A 20,257-nucleotide genomic window follows, 5' to 3' on the forward strand; every position below is an offset into this window, starting at 1 on the left:
GTTGAGATAGAACAGCTCCCACACCCAACTCAGAAGCATCTGTTTGGACAATGAATGGTTTGGAGTAGTCTGGACTCTTTACGATCGGTGCTGTGCACATGGCCTGCTTTAGGTCATCGAATGCCTTTTGACAGCCTGCTGTCCACTGAACTTTCTTTGGCATCTTTTTACTTGTCAGGTCATCAAGTGGAGTCACAATTGATCCATAATCTCTGACAAATTTCCTGTAATAACCAGTCAGGCCCAAGAAGGCTTGAACCTGAGTCTGGGTGGTTGGAGGAGCCCAATCCTTGATGGATTGTATCTTGCTCTCCAGTGGCTGAACCTGGCCTCCACCTACAAGGTGGCCCAGGTATACAACCTGTGTCAGCCCTATCTGGCACTTTGTGGCCTTGATAGTGAGACCTGCTGCTTGCAGTGCCTCTAACACTTTCCTCAGGTGGATCAGGTGATCCTCCCAGGTGGAACTAAAGACAGCTATATCATCAAGATATGCTGCACAGACGTCATCCAGCCCAGTGAGAACTTGATTCACCAGCCTTTGGAAGGTGGCAGGTGCAGTTTTTCAAACCAAAGGGCATTACCACAAACTGATAATGCCCACCAGGGGTAGAAAATGCTGTCTTGGGCTTGGCATCCTCAGCTAACCTGATTTGCCAATACCCAGCTGTCAGGTCAAATGTTCTCAAGTAGTTGGCAGAAGCCAATCTATCTATAAGTTCATCTGCCCTTGGTATTGGGTGGGCATCAGTCTTAGTGACTGCATTGAGGCCTCTGTAGTCTACGCAAAACCTCATCCCTTTACTACCACCCTGGGTGTGAGGCTTTGGCACTAGAACTACTGGACTAGCCCAAGGGCTATCTGAGGGCTCAATGACTCCCAGCTCCAACATTTTCTGCACTTCTGATTTAATGCAGTCTCTGACATGATCAGGCTGCCTGTAGATTTTACTCTTAACTGGCAGACTGTCACCAGTGTCAACCTCATGGGTACACCAATTGGTTTGACTGGGTGTCAGAGAGAACATATGTCTAAAGGATTGAAGAACTTGTTTGCAATCCTTTTGCTGATGCTCAGAGAGGCTGCCACAAAAGACAACACCATCTACTGACCCATAATCAGGGTTCTGAGTGAGCAGGTCTGGGAGAGGGTCACTCTCCTCCTGTCCCTCATCTGTGGCCATGAGCAAGCTCATGTCCTTCCTGTCGACATATGCCTTGAGCCTATTCACATGGAGCACCCTGAGGGGGCTCCTGGGAGTTCCAAGGTCCACCAGGTAGGTGACTTCTCCCTTTTGCTCAATGATTGTGTGGGGCCCAGACCATTTGTCTTTGAGTGCTGCTGGGGCCACTGGCTCCAACACCCACACCTTCTGTCCAGGCTTGTACACAGTCAGGACAGCCTTTTGGTCATGCCAAGCTTTTTGGAGTTCTTGGCTTGCCTCAAGGTTTTTAGAAGCCTTTTCCATATACTCAGCCATCCTGGAGCGGAGACCAAGTACATAGTCCACTATGTTGGTTGCAGGCTTTTTGAGAGGTCTCTCCCATCCGTCCTTCACCAAACACAGGGGTCCTCTTACAGGATGTCCATACAAAAGTTCAAAAGGGCTGTAGCCAACCCCTTTCTGTGGGACTTCTCTATAAGCAAACACAAGGCAGGGTATCAGGACATCCCTTCTCCGCCTGAGCTTTTCAGGTAGTCCATGAATCATCCCTTTTAGGGTCCTGTTGAATCTTTCAACAAGCCCATTGCACTGTGGATGATAGGGTGTGGTGAACTTGTTGTTGACACCATATTCCTTCCACATTGCAGTCAGATATCCTGACATGAAGTTTGCACCTCTGTCAGAGACAACATCCTTAGGGAAGCTCACTCTGGAGAACACTCCAACTAGGGCTCTTGCCACAACAGGTGCTGTAGTGGTCCTAAGGGGAATAGCTTCAGGTCCACCACCACCAGTATAAACGTGTGCCCTGATGCTGTCTGGGGTTCCATTGGACCATCATTGTCAATCCCCACTCTTTCAAAGGGTACCCCCACGACAGGTAGTGGTATAAGGGGGGCCTTTGTTGTGCCACCTGACTTAACACTGGTTTGGCAAGTGACACAGAAGCGACAAAACTCCTTGGTATCTTCATTAATGTGAGGCCAGTGAAAGTGTGAGACAAGTCTGTCCCACGTCTTATTCTGGCCTAAGTGTCCTGCAAGGGGAATCGCATGGGCCAAGGTAAGAAGGAAACCTCTCTGTGACAAGGGGATGACCAGCCTCCTGGTTGCACCAGGTTTGGGGCTCTTGCTTCAGAGTACAGGAGTCCATCATCCCAGTATACCCTGTGGGCACCTGTGGCGTTCCCTGCAGCCTCAGCAGCAGCCTGCTGCCAAAGGGGTTCAAGAGAAGGGCAGTCTAACTGTGCCTTCCCCAGGTCTTCCCTGGAGGGTCCCCCTGAACGCAGAAACTCAACCTGATCAGGTTCGAGTTCTTTATGCTCTGTTTCCCTCAGTTCTTTGAGGTCAGCCTGCTCTGAGACTTGATCCACAACCTGGGGCAAGGGGGAAGGCAATGCCTTAACCCTACTGCTCTTCCTTCGGAAGGTGTCTGGTCCATTGTTCCAGGATCCAGCACCTATTCAGTGGGGCATCTTCTGGCCTGTGACCTAGTCACAGCAAGGACATGTGCTGGCAAGCCTAACATTTCCATGTGAGTCCTCTGCTCCACTTCTCACCATAGTGATGTTTCCAAATCATTGCCCAAAAAACATTCAACTGGGAGGTCTGAACTAACCACAACTTTCTTTTGGCCACTTACCCCTCCCCAGGAGAAATCAACAATTGCCATACTATGGTGGGTAGTGACATTGCTGGCATTGGTCACTAGGTAGTCTGTAACTATTATGATCTGTCTAGGGTCCACAAAGTTAGGTGTCACCATTGTGACACTGGCACAAGTGTCCCTGTAGGCCTTAGCCATTTTTCCATTAGTAAAAGGTGTCTGCCTGTATTTGCCCAAAGTATTGGGACTTGCATCAGGGGATATATCCATATCCTCTGTACAGACAAGGACAGCCTGAGTGAGTGTGCCAACTAGGTTGTCATACCCCCCAGATCCCAAGGTTTACCCAACTAATCCCTTGGGAGGTGCACTACCACTACTGATTGTACTAGGGGGTGCAGTTGCCTTAGCGGCTGTAGTGGTAGGAGTTTGCCCTCCTTTCTTGGTGCACTCACTAAACCAGTGAGTTTTACTTTTACAGTATTGGCACCACCTTTTTGACTGGCCTTCTTGACGCTTGTTTTCTGCTGTGAAGCCTGACCCCCACCCTCTTTGGTTTGTTGGGGACCTGTCGAAGACTTCTGGTCATTTTGTTCATTCTTATTACTACCCTTTTGGTCTGCTTTCTTCTGACCACCCTGGTTCTGAGCCTGGTTCTGCTTAACCCTTGTTCTGACCCATCTGTCTGCCTTCTTTCCCAATTCTTGGGGAGAGGTCAGATCCGAGTCAACAAGTGCTGATGCAACAACTGGTTCTGACAGTTATTTAAAATCTGTTCTCTCATGATCAGATTGTACAACCCTGTATAATCAGTAACCTTACTGCCCAGCAACCAGCCTTCCAAAGCCTTAGTGGCACAATCCACAAAGTCAGACCAATCCTGAGACTGAATTTTCTGGGTATCTCTGAACAGCAACTTGTACTGCTCAGTTGTTAAGCCAAACCCATCAATCAGTGTATTTTTCAGGACTTGGTAATTGTTAGTATCCTCAGCTCTAGTAGTGAGGAGCTTATCTCTACCTTTGCCTTCAAAGGAGAACCACAAGATAGCTGCCCACTGACTCTGGGGGACGCACTGGACAGTGCAGGCCCTCTCCAAAGCAGTCATCTATTTGTGGATGCAATCCCCTTGTTTAAAGGGGGGCACTATCTTACTCTAGTGTCTAGTGTCTAAACTCCTGTCCTTTCTCTAGGTAAAATGCTGCCACCAGCCCCACTCAATTTCTGCTCTCTAGCAAAGGCAAGTCTCTCTTTGGCCAGGGCAAGTTCTTCCCTTTCAATCCTCAGATTGACTTCCCTCATCTTTGCCTCATGCTCTCTCCTCTGAGGGGATGTCATCCCTCTGTGAGAAGAGGTCTGAGAGCCATTGGTTCGAATGGATCTGTTAGAGCCTCTGGATAGAGACCTAACTCGTCCACTCCCAATGTTGAGCCTGCCTGAGAGTTTGCCTGGGGGTCCCCCAAGTCCATTTTCATGCCTGCTTAAGTTGGTCCTGGTGAGTCTACTGACTTCTACCTGACCTTTGTCTGCCTCATCCCCTGACAACTCTGGATCCTCTTCCTCTCCTTCACTAACTGTTCCATTGAGGTTGAGGTCAGGGTCTCCAAGGGTTCCCTCTAAGGGGGGCATGCTCCCATCTGGATTAGGAGGGCCTGTGTGAAAAGCCCTCCTGGCATCATAAGTCTCCCGACTAATCAGGAATGGGATGGTAGGGTTAGAACCCTGTTTTAGCTTCCTGGAGGTACACACTTGTCTCATCTCCTGGAAGCTAAGAGCTGCATATCTTGATATGACCTGTGGAGGGTCAACTGACAAAAGGGGGGCCTCTGAGTTCCCTCCTTTGTCTGACATGCTTTTCTAGTGAGGTGTAAGTGGTGCTCTTACCTACACTATTTGTTTGCCTACTGATCCCTTGCTAAGAGTTGTAGTCAGGGTGTGCTAAGCCCTGTTAAACTACAACAGCTGGTTCAGTAGAACTCAGAGTATTCTAAGCTAAGTTATATGTACCTTGGTACTTATGTGATCTTTCAAATGATATTCTTAGGATACGTGTGGTAAAACAACAGCAAGCTCAAATCCCAACCGCTGCTCACCAATGTGAGAAGTTGGCCTGATATGCAGTGCTCACTATTCTAGTGATCACTATGTATCATTCCAAACGACCCTTATTGATGATTGGTTGTAAGTCAACCTTATAGACCAGCTATCCTAGTAGCATGGACAAGAGCAGTCTTTAGGCTAAACTCTCGAGGGCGTGTTCAGCCAGCTGTTATACCATCACATATACCCCTTGAACACCAAGTGAAAGGACACCACACAAGTTGTTATGAAAATAAAAGGATGTTTATTTATAACAAGTCTACCCTGATCTCTTTATGAGTCAGGGAGCTAAGCACATAACAAAACTCTTACGAAAATACCTCAAGTTGCACAATTTACACAAATGCCCGAGGGGCACGAAAAACCATATACTATAAAAGTGGAATGCGAAATACTAGCAGGTAAGTAACTCACTCCAGAGGCTTAAGGATCGCTAGGACTACACTACAGAACCTTCAGGTTAGAAGCAGGAGGCCTAGGGAGATCGGGTGCAGAGTGTGCACTCTCACGCGGGAATGCGGGACAAAGTCTATGGAGGATAGTAAAATGCAAAGTTAGTGTTCTCGGGCGAACCCGACTAGGTAGGTCAAAAACGAAAGTGGATCTAGACACTTAGAGAGTGGTCCTACGCTGGAGCACCGGGGTACTCGGTTTACCTAGCCCAGGGGCTGCGGCTGCATAGGGTTCAAGTGATGTCGGGAATCCTTGTTGAGGAACCAGGAGCCTGAGGTGAAAGTTGCTGGCAGGCGACCAGTGAAGATGTTCCGGGCTGATCCAAGGATGGATCAGTGAAGAGGGATACCTGTAAGCAGAGGGGACCGAGTTCTGAATCACTAGCCAGTGATTAGGTGGGCACCAGGATGGCACCGGTCGAGGTCACTCAGCCAGGTGAAGAGGTGACACTGGATTCTGCTGCTGCACGGACCAGGGCGCTGATGTCGACCAGGCTGGAGGTCTGCGAGCTGTCCCACGTCGGATGTCTGCTGCTGGCGATGCTGGATCCGTTGAAGGAGGCAACAAGCCTTGGCTAAGGCAAGCCCACGTGGCAACACAAAATGGCGTCAGGAGTGGACCAGGAGGGTCCGAGGAAGTTCCCCTTCAAGAGGAGACACGGGCCGGTCTAGAGGAGCTAGAGCAGCCTTGAAACAAACGTAGGACGTCGTCTGGAGGGTCACTAGCCAACGGGCAAGTGACCGGACAACGTGGCAAGCAACACAGAAGAAAAAGGGTCCCACGCAGATCTGGTGAATGCTGGGGGGCTGGACTTCGGTGCTCGTGCGGCTTGGGGTTGGGGATTCTCTTACCCCAATGCACCCACTCGAGGGTCCCTCTACGGTCGTGCTGGGTCAGTGTCGTGCTGGTTCTGATGATAGCCGGTTCCTCTGGTCTCGTCGCACCCACGGTTCTCAGCTGTGCTGTAGAGGCAGATAGAGGTCAGAGAGGGCAGGGAGTCCGGGTCTCGTTGTGCTGGTCGGTCTGGTTCCGGAGGAAGGACGTGCAGCAAACCGCAAGATACTTAGTTGGTGCCTGTTGGTGCCTGCTGATGCAGGGTGACTACTCCTTAGTCACAAGGGAGAAATCTTGAGAAGAAGTCGAGAGTTCCTTTCGTGGAAAGTAGTTTCAGGATTCAAAGATGATCTAATTTGGAAGGGTCCCCGCTCCCACCTTTATTCTAAAGCAAGGGGGTGGCACGCGACTAGGTCCTGCCCATGGGTGGGACCAGGAAGGGGGGTGGTTACACCCCTCTTCCCTGTCCGGACTTTCCCCAGCTCAGGGGCTGGTGTGCCCCTGGAACTGGTTCAAGCCGGCATATGCACAGTGAGCACCGGGTGCCACTTGCAGACACCGTTCCTCTGAGCCCTGCCTACCTAGGATACACAAAACCCTGTCTGGGATGGTGCTAGCACCGCCCCGGACAGGAAACCCTTTGTCCAAGCTCTCCTCGCTGGAAGGATTCCCAGCAGCAGGAGATCAGACTTGTGTCTGTGGTGGCAGCATCCATTTTGTGATGCAGAGGCTCGAGTTAACTTTAACCGGGGTTCACAGTTACACACATGTCGTGTCCCTCTAGATGGGTGGAATGCTAACCACGTCGCCAGAATTGGCGAGGGGTTAGTATTCCAATTCGTATGACACCTTACTCGACATGTTTTGATAAAGCGATACCAAAGTTGGCAAATAACCGCGAGGATTATAATGCACTTAAGAGTATATAGTACGCGTTATCATGGAACAGCTGTTAGGACTTGGTTCCGCAAGCTGCAAACGGGCTCCGCTCATGCCAGAGCACCATCTCACATAATTCCAAGCACTCTGCCTTCAGGATTGATAAGGCCTGCCATAGGAGTGACTGATAGGAATACATGTGTACATTTTAGGGTTAGATATAGGTATACTATATCTAAAGCAAAGGGTGATTACACCACTTTGCCCCAGCTGTCGTGCAGCCAGTTGTCAGATTTAGGTGGCCAGCCAGGGGTGGCATAATACATGCTGCAGCCCCTGGTAGGCCCTGGGTACACCTATGCCCTGGGTACAGGGGCTGATAAGGTGACCCAGTACCGATTGGTATATGCACCTAAGGTACACGTGTCAATTTAGTGAGAGAACAGCTAGGCTGTGGGTCTGATTAGCAGGCCCACAGCCAGGGAAGTCGTAAACCAGTGAAGCAAAAAGCAAAAATCTGGGGTGATCATAGGATTGCAGACCCTACTCTCCTACAGTCATACGCACTAATTACGGCAGAACGATAGCGTCCTTGGAAGATAAGGTTGCCAGGTGGAATAAATTGCCGTTATCTTTGGCGGACAGAGTAGCGATAATCAAAATGGTGCTACTACCCAAGTTCCTCTATTTATTCAATAATGTCCCAATAAAGCCACCTGCGGAGGTCTTCCGAAACATTAAAAAATTGGTGCTTAACCGGCTCTGGGCAGGAAAACAGGCCAGGTTGGATTTACACACTATGACACTACCATTCGCTCAGGGGGGTTTCAAAGTCCCAGATTTATATCTCTATTACCTATGCGCTCAGGCGCAATTCGCGCATTACTGGTACCACGAAATATCCTTCCTGACACATGTGGCGGTGGAAGCAGGGGATGCAGACCCGATTGCGCTGACTAGCATATTACCACACAAGAGGCCTAACCTACATGACCATGATATTAACCCAGTCAACACTACCCCACGGAAGCGTGGAGACTGATTGGGAAAGCTGCAAATTGCTTGCCGCTTTATGCACCTGCACTTCCACTAGCGCACCATCTGGCACTCTCAGTCACGCAGGAGCAGGTTGGCATGTATTTGCTAAAGTGTGCTGGGATAGCTAAATTTGGCGACTTATAGAAAAATGGGATCTTTCAGTCACTAGATAAATTGGCATATATTAACAACCCGACACTGTTATTTAGTATCACTTACTACAGGTTGCAGAGGGCGATGACAGAACATTTCCCGAATTACCCAAATGAGTTCAAGACCCTGGCGCCTTTGCAGTTAGTACTCACCACACCTACGGCTTCCCACTTGGTATCGAAATTATACACAAGCATACAACGAGACATAGGAGGGAACACTGAGAGGGTGAGAGACAAATGGATCACTGCACTAGACGAGCAACTCACGGATGACGAATGGTTCACTGCATGCCTGCTTACTGGTATGCTGACACCCAATGGGAACCTGAGGATCATTCACTAAAAGTATCTGCATCAAATGTACTATACCCCATTGAGGTTATACAGGTACGGGCTACGGGATGACTCCAGCTGTGTAAGATGTAGACAGGAGAATGCAGACTTCATGCATTTGGCGTGGAACTGTCGCCAGGTGGCAGGTTTTTGGGAGCAGGTGATGCAGGCCCTCAGTGAAATGCTTGGGACGTCACTGCAATGTAGGGCCAAAGTGTGCTTGTTGGGCATTATTCCGCAGCTGAGAGCACAAAGGCGCAAATTCTGCGTGGTGGCATTGCTAATGGCCAAGCGAAGGGTGTCAATGCATTGGAATAGCAAACTGGGGCCGAAGGTTAGGCACTGGTTGGAAGATTTAACATATTGCCGATGTAGGAGAGTAGGGTCTGCAATCCTATGATCACCCCAAATTTTTGCTTTTTGCTTCACTGGTTTACGACTTCTCTGGCTGTGGGCCTGCTAATCAGACCGACAGCCTTGCTGTTCTCTCACTACATTGACACGTGTACCCTAGGTGCATTTACCAATTGGTACTGGGCCACCTTATCAGACCCTGTAACTCAGGGCATAGGTGTACCCAGGGCCTGCAGCATGTATTATGCCACCCCTGGCTGGCCATCTAAATCTGACACAACTGGCTGCACGACAGCTGGGGCAAGGTGGTGTAATCACCCCTTGCTGTAGATATAGTATTCCTATATCTAACCCTAAAATGGACACTCGTATTCCTATCAGTCACTCCTATGGCAGGCCTTGACAATCCTGAAGGCAGAATGCTTGGAATCGTGTGAGATGGTGCTCTGGCAGGAGCTGAGCCCGTTTGCAGCTTGCGGAACCAAGTCCTAATAGCTGTTTCATGATAACGCCTACCATATATCGACCTATATCCCTTCTACCAGCTTGCTCTAAGCTTCTTGAGAGACATATTCACTCCGCTCTCACCCTATTTACCGAAAACAACACCCTCCTCCATCCATCTCAGTCCGGTTTTCGTGCCGGTTTCTCAACTGTAACTGCTTTGTTAGGCGTCACGGAAGCCATTAGGAAGCGCCTAGATGGGGGCCAAACTGTCGCACTCATATTGTTGGATTTGAGTGCGGCGTTTGACACCATCTCACATGCCAAACTGCTGACTACATTAGATAGAAATGGCATTCGAGGTGCAGCACTTGAATGGATTAGGTCTTTTCTAATGCACAGGACCTTTCAAATCACCTCATCCCTTGCCTGTTCCGACACCTTCAGTGCACCACATGGAGTCCCGCAGGGCTCTATTTTAAGCCCCCTGTTCTTCAACATCTACCTGCGGCCATTGGCCGACTTAGCGGACAGGTCTGGTCTTACCCTTATGACCTATGCTGATGATTCTCAAATCATCTTTTCTTTATCCGAGCCAAAATCTCCAGCCCCTTCTCTCCTCAGACAGGGGCTCCTGAACATCTTCAGTTGGATGTCCAACAACCAACTAAAATTAAATGGAGATAAAACGGAGGTCATACTCCTAGGGAAAAACAAACATCTGTGGAACCCTTCCTACTGGCCAGCCGAGTTAGGGATCATCCCAACCCCAGTTGATCATGCAAGAAATCTGGGTGTCTGTCTTGACGACACTCTATCCATGAGGCAACAGGCCAACAAAGTAGTTGGCCTTTGCTTCACCATAATGAAATGGTTGAGGAAGATCCTCTGGATGCTGCCCCCTGCAACCCAAAAGACTGTAATAAACGCATTGATAACATCGCGTCTCGACTACGGTAACATTCTGTACATGGGATCAAATCAGGCCGTGATCAAAAGGTTGCAGCTTGCCCAAAACTCAGCGGCAAGACTTCTTTGTAATATCCCCAAATTCACCAGTATATCCAAACATCTGAAGGATTTACATTGGCTCAGGATTGAGCAACGCATTAGGTTCAAAGCTCTCACCTATATGTTTAAAATTAAAAATCTCACGGCCCCCAAACATCTGCAAGCACTTGTCACCCCTTACACTCCTGGAAGGATGCTGCGCTCCCACTCAGGAGCATTTTTTGTGATTCCCAGATTCAATTTAGCAAGAATGGGGGGAAGATCTTTCTCCATTCTGGGGCCCACTCTTTGGAATTCCCTCCCAGCTAATATCAGGACAGAGGAAAACTATGCCAGATTTAGAAAGAATATCAAGACCTGGCTTTTCAATAAATAATTCTCTGCAAGCCTTCCTGCGTAATTTCACCCAGCAACATGTTGTCGGCGCCGGGAAACCCTTTTTGGGTAGCTGTGCGCCATACAAATGTAAAAAATAAAATAAAATAAAAAATATACTCTTAAGTGCATTATAATCCTCGCGGTTATATGCCAACTCTGGTATCGCTTTATCAAAACCTGCCGAGTAAGGTGTCATACGAATTGGAATACTAACCCCTCGCCAATTCTGGCGACGGGGTTAACATTCCACCCTTCTAGAGGGACGCGGCATGTGTATCTGTGAACCCCGGTTAAAGTTAACTCGAGCCTCAACATCACAAAATGGATGCTGCCACCACAGACACAAGTCTGACCTCCTGCTGCTTCGAGTCCTTTCAGCGAGGAGAGCTTGGACAAAGGGTTTCCTGTCAGGGGCGGTGCTAGCACCATCCCAGACAGGGTTTTGTGTATCCTGGGTAGGCAGGGCTGAATAGGAAGGTGACTGCAAGTGGCACCCCGGTGCTCACTATGCATCTGCCGGCTAGAACCAGTTCCAGGGGCACACCAGCCCCTGAGCTGGGGAAAGTCCGGCATGGGAGAGGGGTGTAACCACCCCCCTTCCTGGTCCCACCCATGGGCAGGACCTAGTCGCGTGCCAGCCCCTTTTCTTAGTATAAAGATAGGAGCCGGCCCCCTTCCCAAATTAGATAATTCCGAATCTTGATGACTTTCCACGAAAGAACTCTTGAACCTTTCAGAAGACTCTCCCTTGTGGCTAAGGAGTAGCCACCCTGCACAGCAGGCACCATCCAAGCGCATCGCGGTTTGCTGTAAGTCTCTCCTCTGGATCAAGACTGCCCAGCTCGAAGAGACCCGGCTACTCTGGCACCTCTGACCTCTACCTACATCGTCAGCTCAGCTGAGATTTGTGGGTGTGACGAGACCGCGAGGGACCGGCCATCTTCAAGACTGCACGACGCTTGCCCAGCACGACCGCCGAGCGATCCTCGAGTGAGTGCTTTGGGGTTTGAGAAGCCCTAACCCTGAGCAGCTCCAGCACCGAAGTCCAGCCCCCCAGCATCCACGAGACCTGCGTGGGGCCCTTCTGCTCTTTGCTGCTCACCGCGTGTTCCGGCTACTTGCCTGCTGGCTTATGGCCCTCCTGACGACGCTCCACGACTACAACACCGCTGGTCTGGTTGCTCCAGACTGGCCCTTGCTCCCTTCTCACAGAGGAGCACCCAGGACCCTCCTGGTCCACTCCAGACGCCATTTTAAGTCTACCGCGTGGGCTTGCATTTGCCAAGACTTGTTGCCCCAATCCTGGGTCCAGCTACGTCGACAGCAGATACCTTCGTGGGACAGCTCGCACCTCCATCCTGGTCGCCGACAACGTCTCCTGGTAATAGAGACTGCAGAGTCCAGCGTCGCCCACTCACCTGGTCGAGGTGACTCCATCCGGTGCCATCCTGGTGCCCATCTAATCACTGGCTAGTGATTCAGAACTTGGTCCCCTCTGCTTACAGGTGTCCTCCATCACCGATCCAGGCTTGGATCCCATCGAACTTCATCAGTGGTCGCCTGCCAGCAACTTCTTCTTTCAGGCTCCATAGACTGCAACGAGGATTCCCAACGTCTTTCCAGACCTATGCAGCCGCAGCCCCTGGGCTAGGTAACCTGAGCAGTTCGGTGCTCCAGCATAGCTTAACTATCCAAAGGTCCAGATCCTTTTTCGTTTCAGCTCTACCTAGTCGGATTCGTCCGATAACACTAACTTCACGAAATCTAGCATCCATAGACTTTGTCCCGCATCCCGCGTGAGAGTGCACACTCTGCACCCGATCTCCCTAGGCCTCCTGCTAGTAATCTGAAGGTTCAGTAGTCCAGTCCTAGCGATCCTAAAGCCTATTAGAGTAGTACTTACCTGCTAGTAATTTCGCATTCCTCTTCCATAGTATATGGTTTTTCGTGCCCCTCGGGCATTTGTGTAAATTGTGCGACTTTCAGTATTTTCCTAAGAGCTTTGTATTGTGCTTAGCGCCCTGTCCTCATAAAGAGTCCAGGGATGTTGTGTTCTAAATAAATATACTTTTATTTTCATAACTTGTGTGGTGTCCTTTCACTTGGTGTTCAAGAGGTATATGTGATGGTATAACAGCTGGCTTAACACGCCCTCTAGAGTTTAGCCTAAAGACTGCTCTTGTCCACGCTACTAGGATAGCTGGTCTACGGTTGACTTACAACCATTCATCAAAAAGGGTTGTTTGGACTGATACATAGTGATCACTAGAATAGTGAGCACTGCATATCAGGCCAACTTCTCACAGCCGGGATATGCTGGTCACTTACGAGGAAGAGTTGCCAGTCAGATCATGTCCCAGAGACTATTGGATGTATTTACGTACCTATTTATTAGAACATGAGACGGCATGCAATGATGATAACTCATAGCATGGACTACAACAGGGTTAGTGGAATGTAGTGATACAATGTCAAATTGTGATTGGGGGGAAGGATGCTGTGACACAGTGGTCTTTATTTTCAAAGTTATATGTTCTTTAACTGTTTAAAGAGAAAAAAAGCAGAAAAGTAAGATGACAAACATTATTGACTGTATGCATAAGCACTGCTCTAAGTTTAGAATACTATTTGCTACAACGCCGCCGGTCCCACGGATGTCGGCTGATGGGCTGTGTACATGAAAGAATAATTTGCGAATGATACAACTGCATAGCCGGCCTGATGAGGTTGTAGGCGCCAACATGTATATTGATGCTATGAAAGGTGCAATAAACTTCCTACACCAAATAAAAACCAAACACAGAATGTGGGGGTGCTGTCGAGGCTACGTTTCATGAGCTTTTGCATATGTGGCGGTGGCTCCCATGGTTCACACAGTCTGTTTATGTGTATCCATATCATCCACATACATGTTTCGTCTTGTAGTCATTATTTGTATATTTCTGCGAACCGATATCTAGGGTTTAGGTCATCCCCCTTCAGGTCCCTAGTTTCAAGGCACCAGTGTTGGTTTTTAGCATAGCTCTGCGTTTCTGGCGTGGAAAAGCTGTGTCTAAGAACTGACGTCAACACGCGGAGGCGGCGTCTAATTACTCCGATGACGTCATCACGGCGCCGACGACGGACGCGGAGCCGCAGACGACGCCTACCGACGCGCAAGGGTACTGCTATGCAAAAGTTTCCGGATCCAGTCTGATGCCTGGAGATATTCTAAGGTAAGGAATCTATCACTAACTAATGTCTCTTACAGATATATCGTTACACAAGTAGTAACTTGTGCGTTTCTGCCGATATCCTTTACCCACTGTACCTCTGGGCATGCTTGGTCAGTATGCCTACCAGGTGATGAGTCAGCAGAACAACACAGAATGTGGGGGTTCTGTCGAGGCTACGTTTCATGAGCTTTTGCATATGTGTGGGTGGCTCCCACGGTCTACTTATGTGTATCCATATCATCCACATACATGTCTCGCCTTGTAGTCATTATTTGTATATTTCAACAGGGGTGGCATCTATCTCTACTCCTGTCATTCCTGGCATTTACTGTGTTGCATACTCAGTTATACTTTCTGACTCTGTTATGCTGTTTTGTCCTTCTCTGGGACTTATTTTGTTTTTGCAGATCCATGGGATCCTGCGCACAGTTTATCTTTTAATTCTCATTTCAGAGGCTTATGGATTTTCTTCCATTGTGCCCTAAACATTCTGGTTTCTGTGATTTCCCCTTCTCCTTTCCTGGATGAGGGACGTCTTGTACTGTTCTCTGACGGGCTGTGTTACCATTGCCTTTCCTTGTTGTTGCTCCTTTACAGGGCTTCATGGGTCTAGTGTCACCCACGTTTGCACTTGCTGTCCCCACCTGTTTTAGTCAATCTTATTGACAGATTAGTTTTCTTTCGGAACTTCGTGGGTTTCAGTTGCAGACCCTCCTCCAATGCTGTATAGCTTTGGTATCTATTCTAAGTTGAGTAATCTGCGGCTAGATGACTGTTTCAGATGAACAAGTTACTTACCTGTGGTAACAATGTATCTGCTAGAGACAGTCTAGCTGCAGATTGCTTACCACCCACCCATCCTCCCTGCTCTGCAAGGTCCGTTACAGGTTGGGTTCTTACCTCTGATTTGTCTACCAAGAGTCCCTGTCTTCATGCGTGTTAATTTACTTCACATCCTTCCCATCCTTCCCAGGTCAGGATGTTTTACTATGTTTTACCTGTTGCTTCTTCACCCATTCTCGCAATTGGCTGGTGGGCTCATTAGTCCATCCACGCTCTTGCACCCTGCTTCTTTTCCAGTGTGGATAGTGGTTATGTCCTTCTTCCTTCCCTCCCCCCTTTTTAGGTCTCGGCTAAAGACGCGCGGAAGCGCGTCTCCGCCGAGATCTTTTGTCAGCGACTGTCCTTCCCAGGAGACAGTGTCGGCCACGCGCATCCCTGGAGGCGATTTGAAACGTGACCGCGCGCTGTGGCAGGCGCTGTCTCCTGGGAAGCTCAAGCACCACACACACATGCGCATACACACACAAGCGCCCATGCACACACAAGCGCCCACGCACGCACATACATACATACATACATACAGAGACACCCCCTGACACATACACACACACAAGCGCACACACACAAGTGCACCGAGGCCCCCCTCCCCCGCCGTCACCGTCGCACACATACATACACACACACACACGAGCATACACACACACACGTGCACCAATCCCGCCCCAGCCTTTTGGAACTTACCTTACCTCAGCACGAGGCGCCCAACCTCCTGCTGGCGCGGCCCCGGGGCTCTACACCGCTCACAGGAGCCCCGGGCCGCGAGACGCAACGACTCCGCCTGCCTCCTCTTCCGGTCTGAACGTGGCCCCGCCCCCGTCACAGGCGACCGTGCCTGACTTCCGGGGCGGCCGCGATACTAAGAGACTGCATATTTCCCACTTAGAGGTTCTACTTTTGATGCGTATTTCCATGTGGACAGGGATGAGGAGTTTAAGGTAGGTCATACCAGGCCAGACCAGTCACATTTTCAGAGTAGCAATGAAAGGAAAATGTACACCGCATTAGAAAACAACACAACACGATGGAATGAATATCAACGACTATATCCGGTAACTACCATAAAGTCTGGCCTGGCATCAGCGGCGGCCACAACAGCTACTCGGGTTTCACCATATTTGTTACTTATATAAACTCACCTCCGTATTGCCACGCTAAGACCAAGGGGATATTACCGCCTGCAGAATGTAACTATTCACTGTAGCTTATCCTAAAGCATTGCAACTCAGATAGTATGAGTTCATACACAGTCCCCCACAGCGGATGGCAGTAGTGCACTAAGCCCCCCTACACAGAGTAATCTGCACGCGCCGCCGAACAATGTATTAGTGGCTCCATAATGCTTCTAAGAGCATTTAGTACACTCACCATTCCAGGGCCGAGCACACGGGACTGCAGCATTCGGCGTTGGTCCAACTCTGATACCCCCGGCCGGACCGTATGAAGACAGCAGGATTCTAGGCTCGCACAACCTCGGCCAATAAACTGTTGCTGCCCGGAGCATTGCGCCCCCAACGTGAACCGCCTATGTTGCTCTGCAGCTCATCGCTGATCCAGTCCCCTGGTCCCACAGCAGAGTGGTGAGTGGTGAGTGCAGAGTGGTGAGTGCAGAGTGGTGAGTGCAGAGTGCAGAGTGGTGAGTGCAGAGTGGTGAGTGCAGAGTGGTGAGTGCAGAGTGGTGAGTGCAGAGTGGTGAGTGCAGAGTGGTGAGTGCAGAGTGGAGAGTGCAGAGTGGAGAGTGCAGAGTGGAGAGTGCAGAGTGGTGAGTGCAGAGTGGTGAGTGCAGAGTGGTGAGTGCAGAGTGCTGTGTATTGGCAATGTTAATGACAATGCCCATTTATTTTTGATTTAAAGAAAAAAAATGTCATGAGCAATGCCAATAGCTCTACCTTTAATGATGCCGAGACCATTGCATTGCAAATGCTTGTTCTCCATTAGTTTGGAGTCTATTTGACTGTGCTGCAGTCAATTGGTCAATCATAGTCCACATGGTTGCACATTTGTTGTTGCTGTAATGTCAATTGCCATAACAGTCATGTTGTTACAGTCTTGTTGTCCATTACTGTAACATTAATTTGGGTGCAGACTGATAAGATTATTTACGATAAGATTATTTTCCATTGCTGTTTTGACTCATAGGACGGTATGGTTCTTCGCTTATGTGAGACTGTTTCTAGGAGCGAGCACACTGCTCTTTTCTTTCAGTCACTTACAGTCTGAAGGGTTTTTCTCTGTCATTCATTGTGATGTTTCTCATAATTTTTATTCTTGTCATTTTGTTTAAAAGATTTTTAAAAAATGTTGGCATACTGTTCCCACACTCCTAGTTTTAGCAGTGGCTCGGCGGTGTGATACAGTAAAGTTTCACAGTAGAAACTGACATCAGCTTGCCGGGAGGGACATATATGGCTCCACTGACCTCATATCCATGAACAACCTCAGGGCTTAGAAGTGGGACGCCGTCCCCCAGCACACAGAGGTACTGCAGAAAAACCTCTGGATCCAGACTGGCGCATGGAGGATATTCTAAGTTAAGGAATCGGTGACTAAACTGTGTCTCTACCAGATACATTGTTACCGAAGGTAAGTAACTTGTTCTACTGTACACAATGAATGCAGTTAATTTTTAGTAAACTTAAAAAAGACTGCTCATGAGTCTTTTGAGAAAAAGCCCTGAAACCATGTGTTCTTACTGATGGCTCTGCTTTTCAGTAAGTTTCAAACCACAAATACTCTAGAATTTGGATTAATAGGATGAGTCAGCTCATTTGAAAAAGTTTCTTGTCGGATATCCACCCCACAGATGATGCAGTGTAATTCAAAATCTTCCTGTGGCTAGTCAATATCAATTACTCCTCATTCTTACTCTTTTTATGTCTACTGTATTCTTGGTATGCAGTGAAAACAGAGCAAATTGCCTGAGAGTAGCAAGGGTGCATGGGGAAGTCATTTTCACCAGCTTCAAAAATATTATGTTGTGTACGTAAGTGGATTTATTTCTCAGGACATTCCATTAATATGGAGAAAAGAAGATATAGGACTATAGTGAGTGACTTACTAATATGTATGAAAAAATAGTTATTGTAACATCTCTTTTGATTTACAGATTTGTGCACTCTAAATAAAATGAACAAGATGTTGGCCGACCATTGCCAGACAGTATCAAATAGCATCTCTAATTTAGCAAAGGATGATGTTTGCTGTGCCTTTTTTTCAGGTGAGTATTTTTGTCTAGTCTTTAATAATCTTGATATTTAAATATGAAAATTCTCTTTGGATATTGCAGTTCAACATTTGTATTGTAGTTTAAAAGAACTTTGGTTTGAGGAGATGTAGACTGGGGTTAGGGTTCGAATTGTGTTTGCCTGCACTTTGCCATACAAGTCAAAGTATTACATAGTATGACCCCCATATTGCCCATAGATCTTTTCTGTGAATCATAAAAAATGAGGTCATGCCACCAGTTATTTGCTGATGTCTCATTCAGATCAAGGACAAACTCTCTCAATTGCTTTGCCGTCTCCGTGTCTCCCACACAGCCTTGATTCTTTTCTGCTTTGTGAACATCATGACCCACTTATTAGGTCGAGCCTGGCGGCAGCACGCATGCGCTTCTCGCTGTGCTAGACTGCTGTAGAGTATGGGAGAAAAGTCGCCCCACTCTCCTCCCATATTTTTCGTTGGCTTTTGTCATTGTCTTTTGTAATTGCTGCCTTCGGATACGTTAATAGGCTTATCTGAAAGAAATATGTTAGTTATAGATTCCTTACCTTAAAATTACCCCCAGGTGTCAGACTGGTTTCGTAAAAAATTTTCGTCAGCTATACCTCTGCCCATCGGAAGGTGGCGTCGATCGGCTCCACTTCTGTCGTTGGCACATGGTCGCCAGGATGACGTTGCGGTAGCTACTTGGACTCCGCCCTCACACGTTGACGTCAGTTCGTTCTTTTTCCGCGCCAGCCAGCGCACATCCGGGAAGAGCGGTACCTCCAGTCACTTTATGACTGAATTTTTCTCGACTTTTGTCGACTTATTTTTCGAGTCTTCGACTCTTAGGTGCACGAGGGATGCCCAGCTTCAAGCCATGCAGTTCCTGTCATCGGATGATGTCAGTGACGGATCCACACCACGTGTGTCTTTTGCCTGGAGTGTGACCATGACCCTAAGTCGTGCTCTGACTGCAGGTTGATGGTGCCGTAGGCTTTGCGGGAGCAGTCCCAAAAGCTGCTTCAGCACCAGCAGTTGGCTCCGCGCCATTCAAAGTCCCAGTTGCGAGGGACGTCGAGGGACTGGTCGCGGAGCCACCACCATTCGTCCAATTCTTCGAAGTCTTGGCACTCTGGGTCGGGTAAATAGAAGCATAAGAAGAAGTCGAAGAAGCATCGTTGCTCTTCGACCTCACCTCGACACGATGATGGACGCCAGTGGTGCCCCTCCCGCGGCTCCGCATGCGGTGCCCGAAGAGTTGACTCAGCGTTTCCCCCCCATTTCCGGGACCCGGAGCAACCTAATTACACATCCACCGGTGCCTCTTCCTCTGGCACCAATACGGCGTTCGACGCCGGTCGGCCCCTGGCCTCCATCTTGACGTGGACCCGGAGCCGGACCGGCATCATCCGACGCCGGAGCTGAGAGGGGTTTTTATGCCCCTGTTCATTCCTGGGGCCCATTTTCAACCAGAATGGCACCCAGAAGATAAGACAGGGACTGGGATGGGATAGGTGACCATATATCTGACCAGGTGGACAGTGAACAGGACTGGAGAGAAGAACTGGGGGATGCCAGTGGTTTGGACACCTCCCCTGACCCCAGCAGGTTGTCTCCTCCTACCGTGGCTACGGAGGAGGAAGCGTTGTACGCAGTGGTGTTGCGTAGGTTGACCGAGGCTCTCAACCTCGATCCTCCTATGGTGGCGGTCAGAACTCAGCTCATGACAGAGGAGCTTCAACCGGCTGCGAGCTCTTCGGAGCCCTTGCTACCGTTTAATGAGGCCCTCACCGACATCCTTTTGGGCACTTGGTTTAGGCCTAACAGGAGGGCTTCCATGGAAAGGATGATTGCCCAACGCCACGCCCCGGGCGACCCCATTTTCCTTTCACAACCCCTCACCCTGGAGAGCTTGTTGGTCCAAATTTCCACTTCCAAAAGTGCCTTCTCTGCCGCTCCACCGGAAAGGGAATCCAAGAAGCTGGACCGTCTTGGAAAGAAAATGTTCTCTTCCGCCAGCTTAGGACTGCAGTCCATAAGCACTGCATGTCTCTTGGGCCGTTATTCCCACTCGGTGTGGGATACGGTGGCGCAGGTGCTTCCTCAGTGTCCGGAGGAGGCCCGGGCAGTGCTCTCCCAGGCTGTTGCCGCTGGGAAGGATATAGCGAAGTTTGCGATACGTTGTGGGCTTGACACCGCTGACTTTCTGGGAAGAACCTTTTCAACAACGGTAGCGCTTCATTGC

General features: G+C 49.1%; 1 protein-coding gene across 2 annotated transcripts in view; it reads left to right on the forward strand.

Moving 5' to 3' along the window:
* The window catches only part of TDRD1 (tudor domain containing 1), a 1,954,313-nt gene that overhangs the window by 1,212,685 nt on the left and 721,371 nt on the right, over positions 1-20,257 (forward strand). For both annotated transcript variants that reach the window (XM_086922877.1, XM_086922878.1), the window contains exon 17: positions 17,912-18,022. In XM_086922877.1, the coding sequence (XP_086779003.1) occupies positions 17,912-18,022 (111 nt within the window). The remainder of the gene's footprint in view (positions 1-17,911; positions 18,023-20,257) is intronic.

This window comes from Lissotriton vulgaris, chromosome 5 (assembly GCF_964263255.1).
Source record: "Lissotriton vulgaris chromosome 5, aLisVul1.2, whole genome shotgun sequence".
Lineage (NCBI taxonomy): Eukaryota > Metazoa > Chordata > Amphibia > Caudata > Salamandridae > Lissotriton > Lissotriton vulgaris.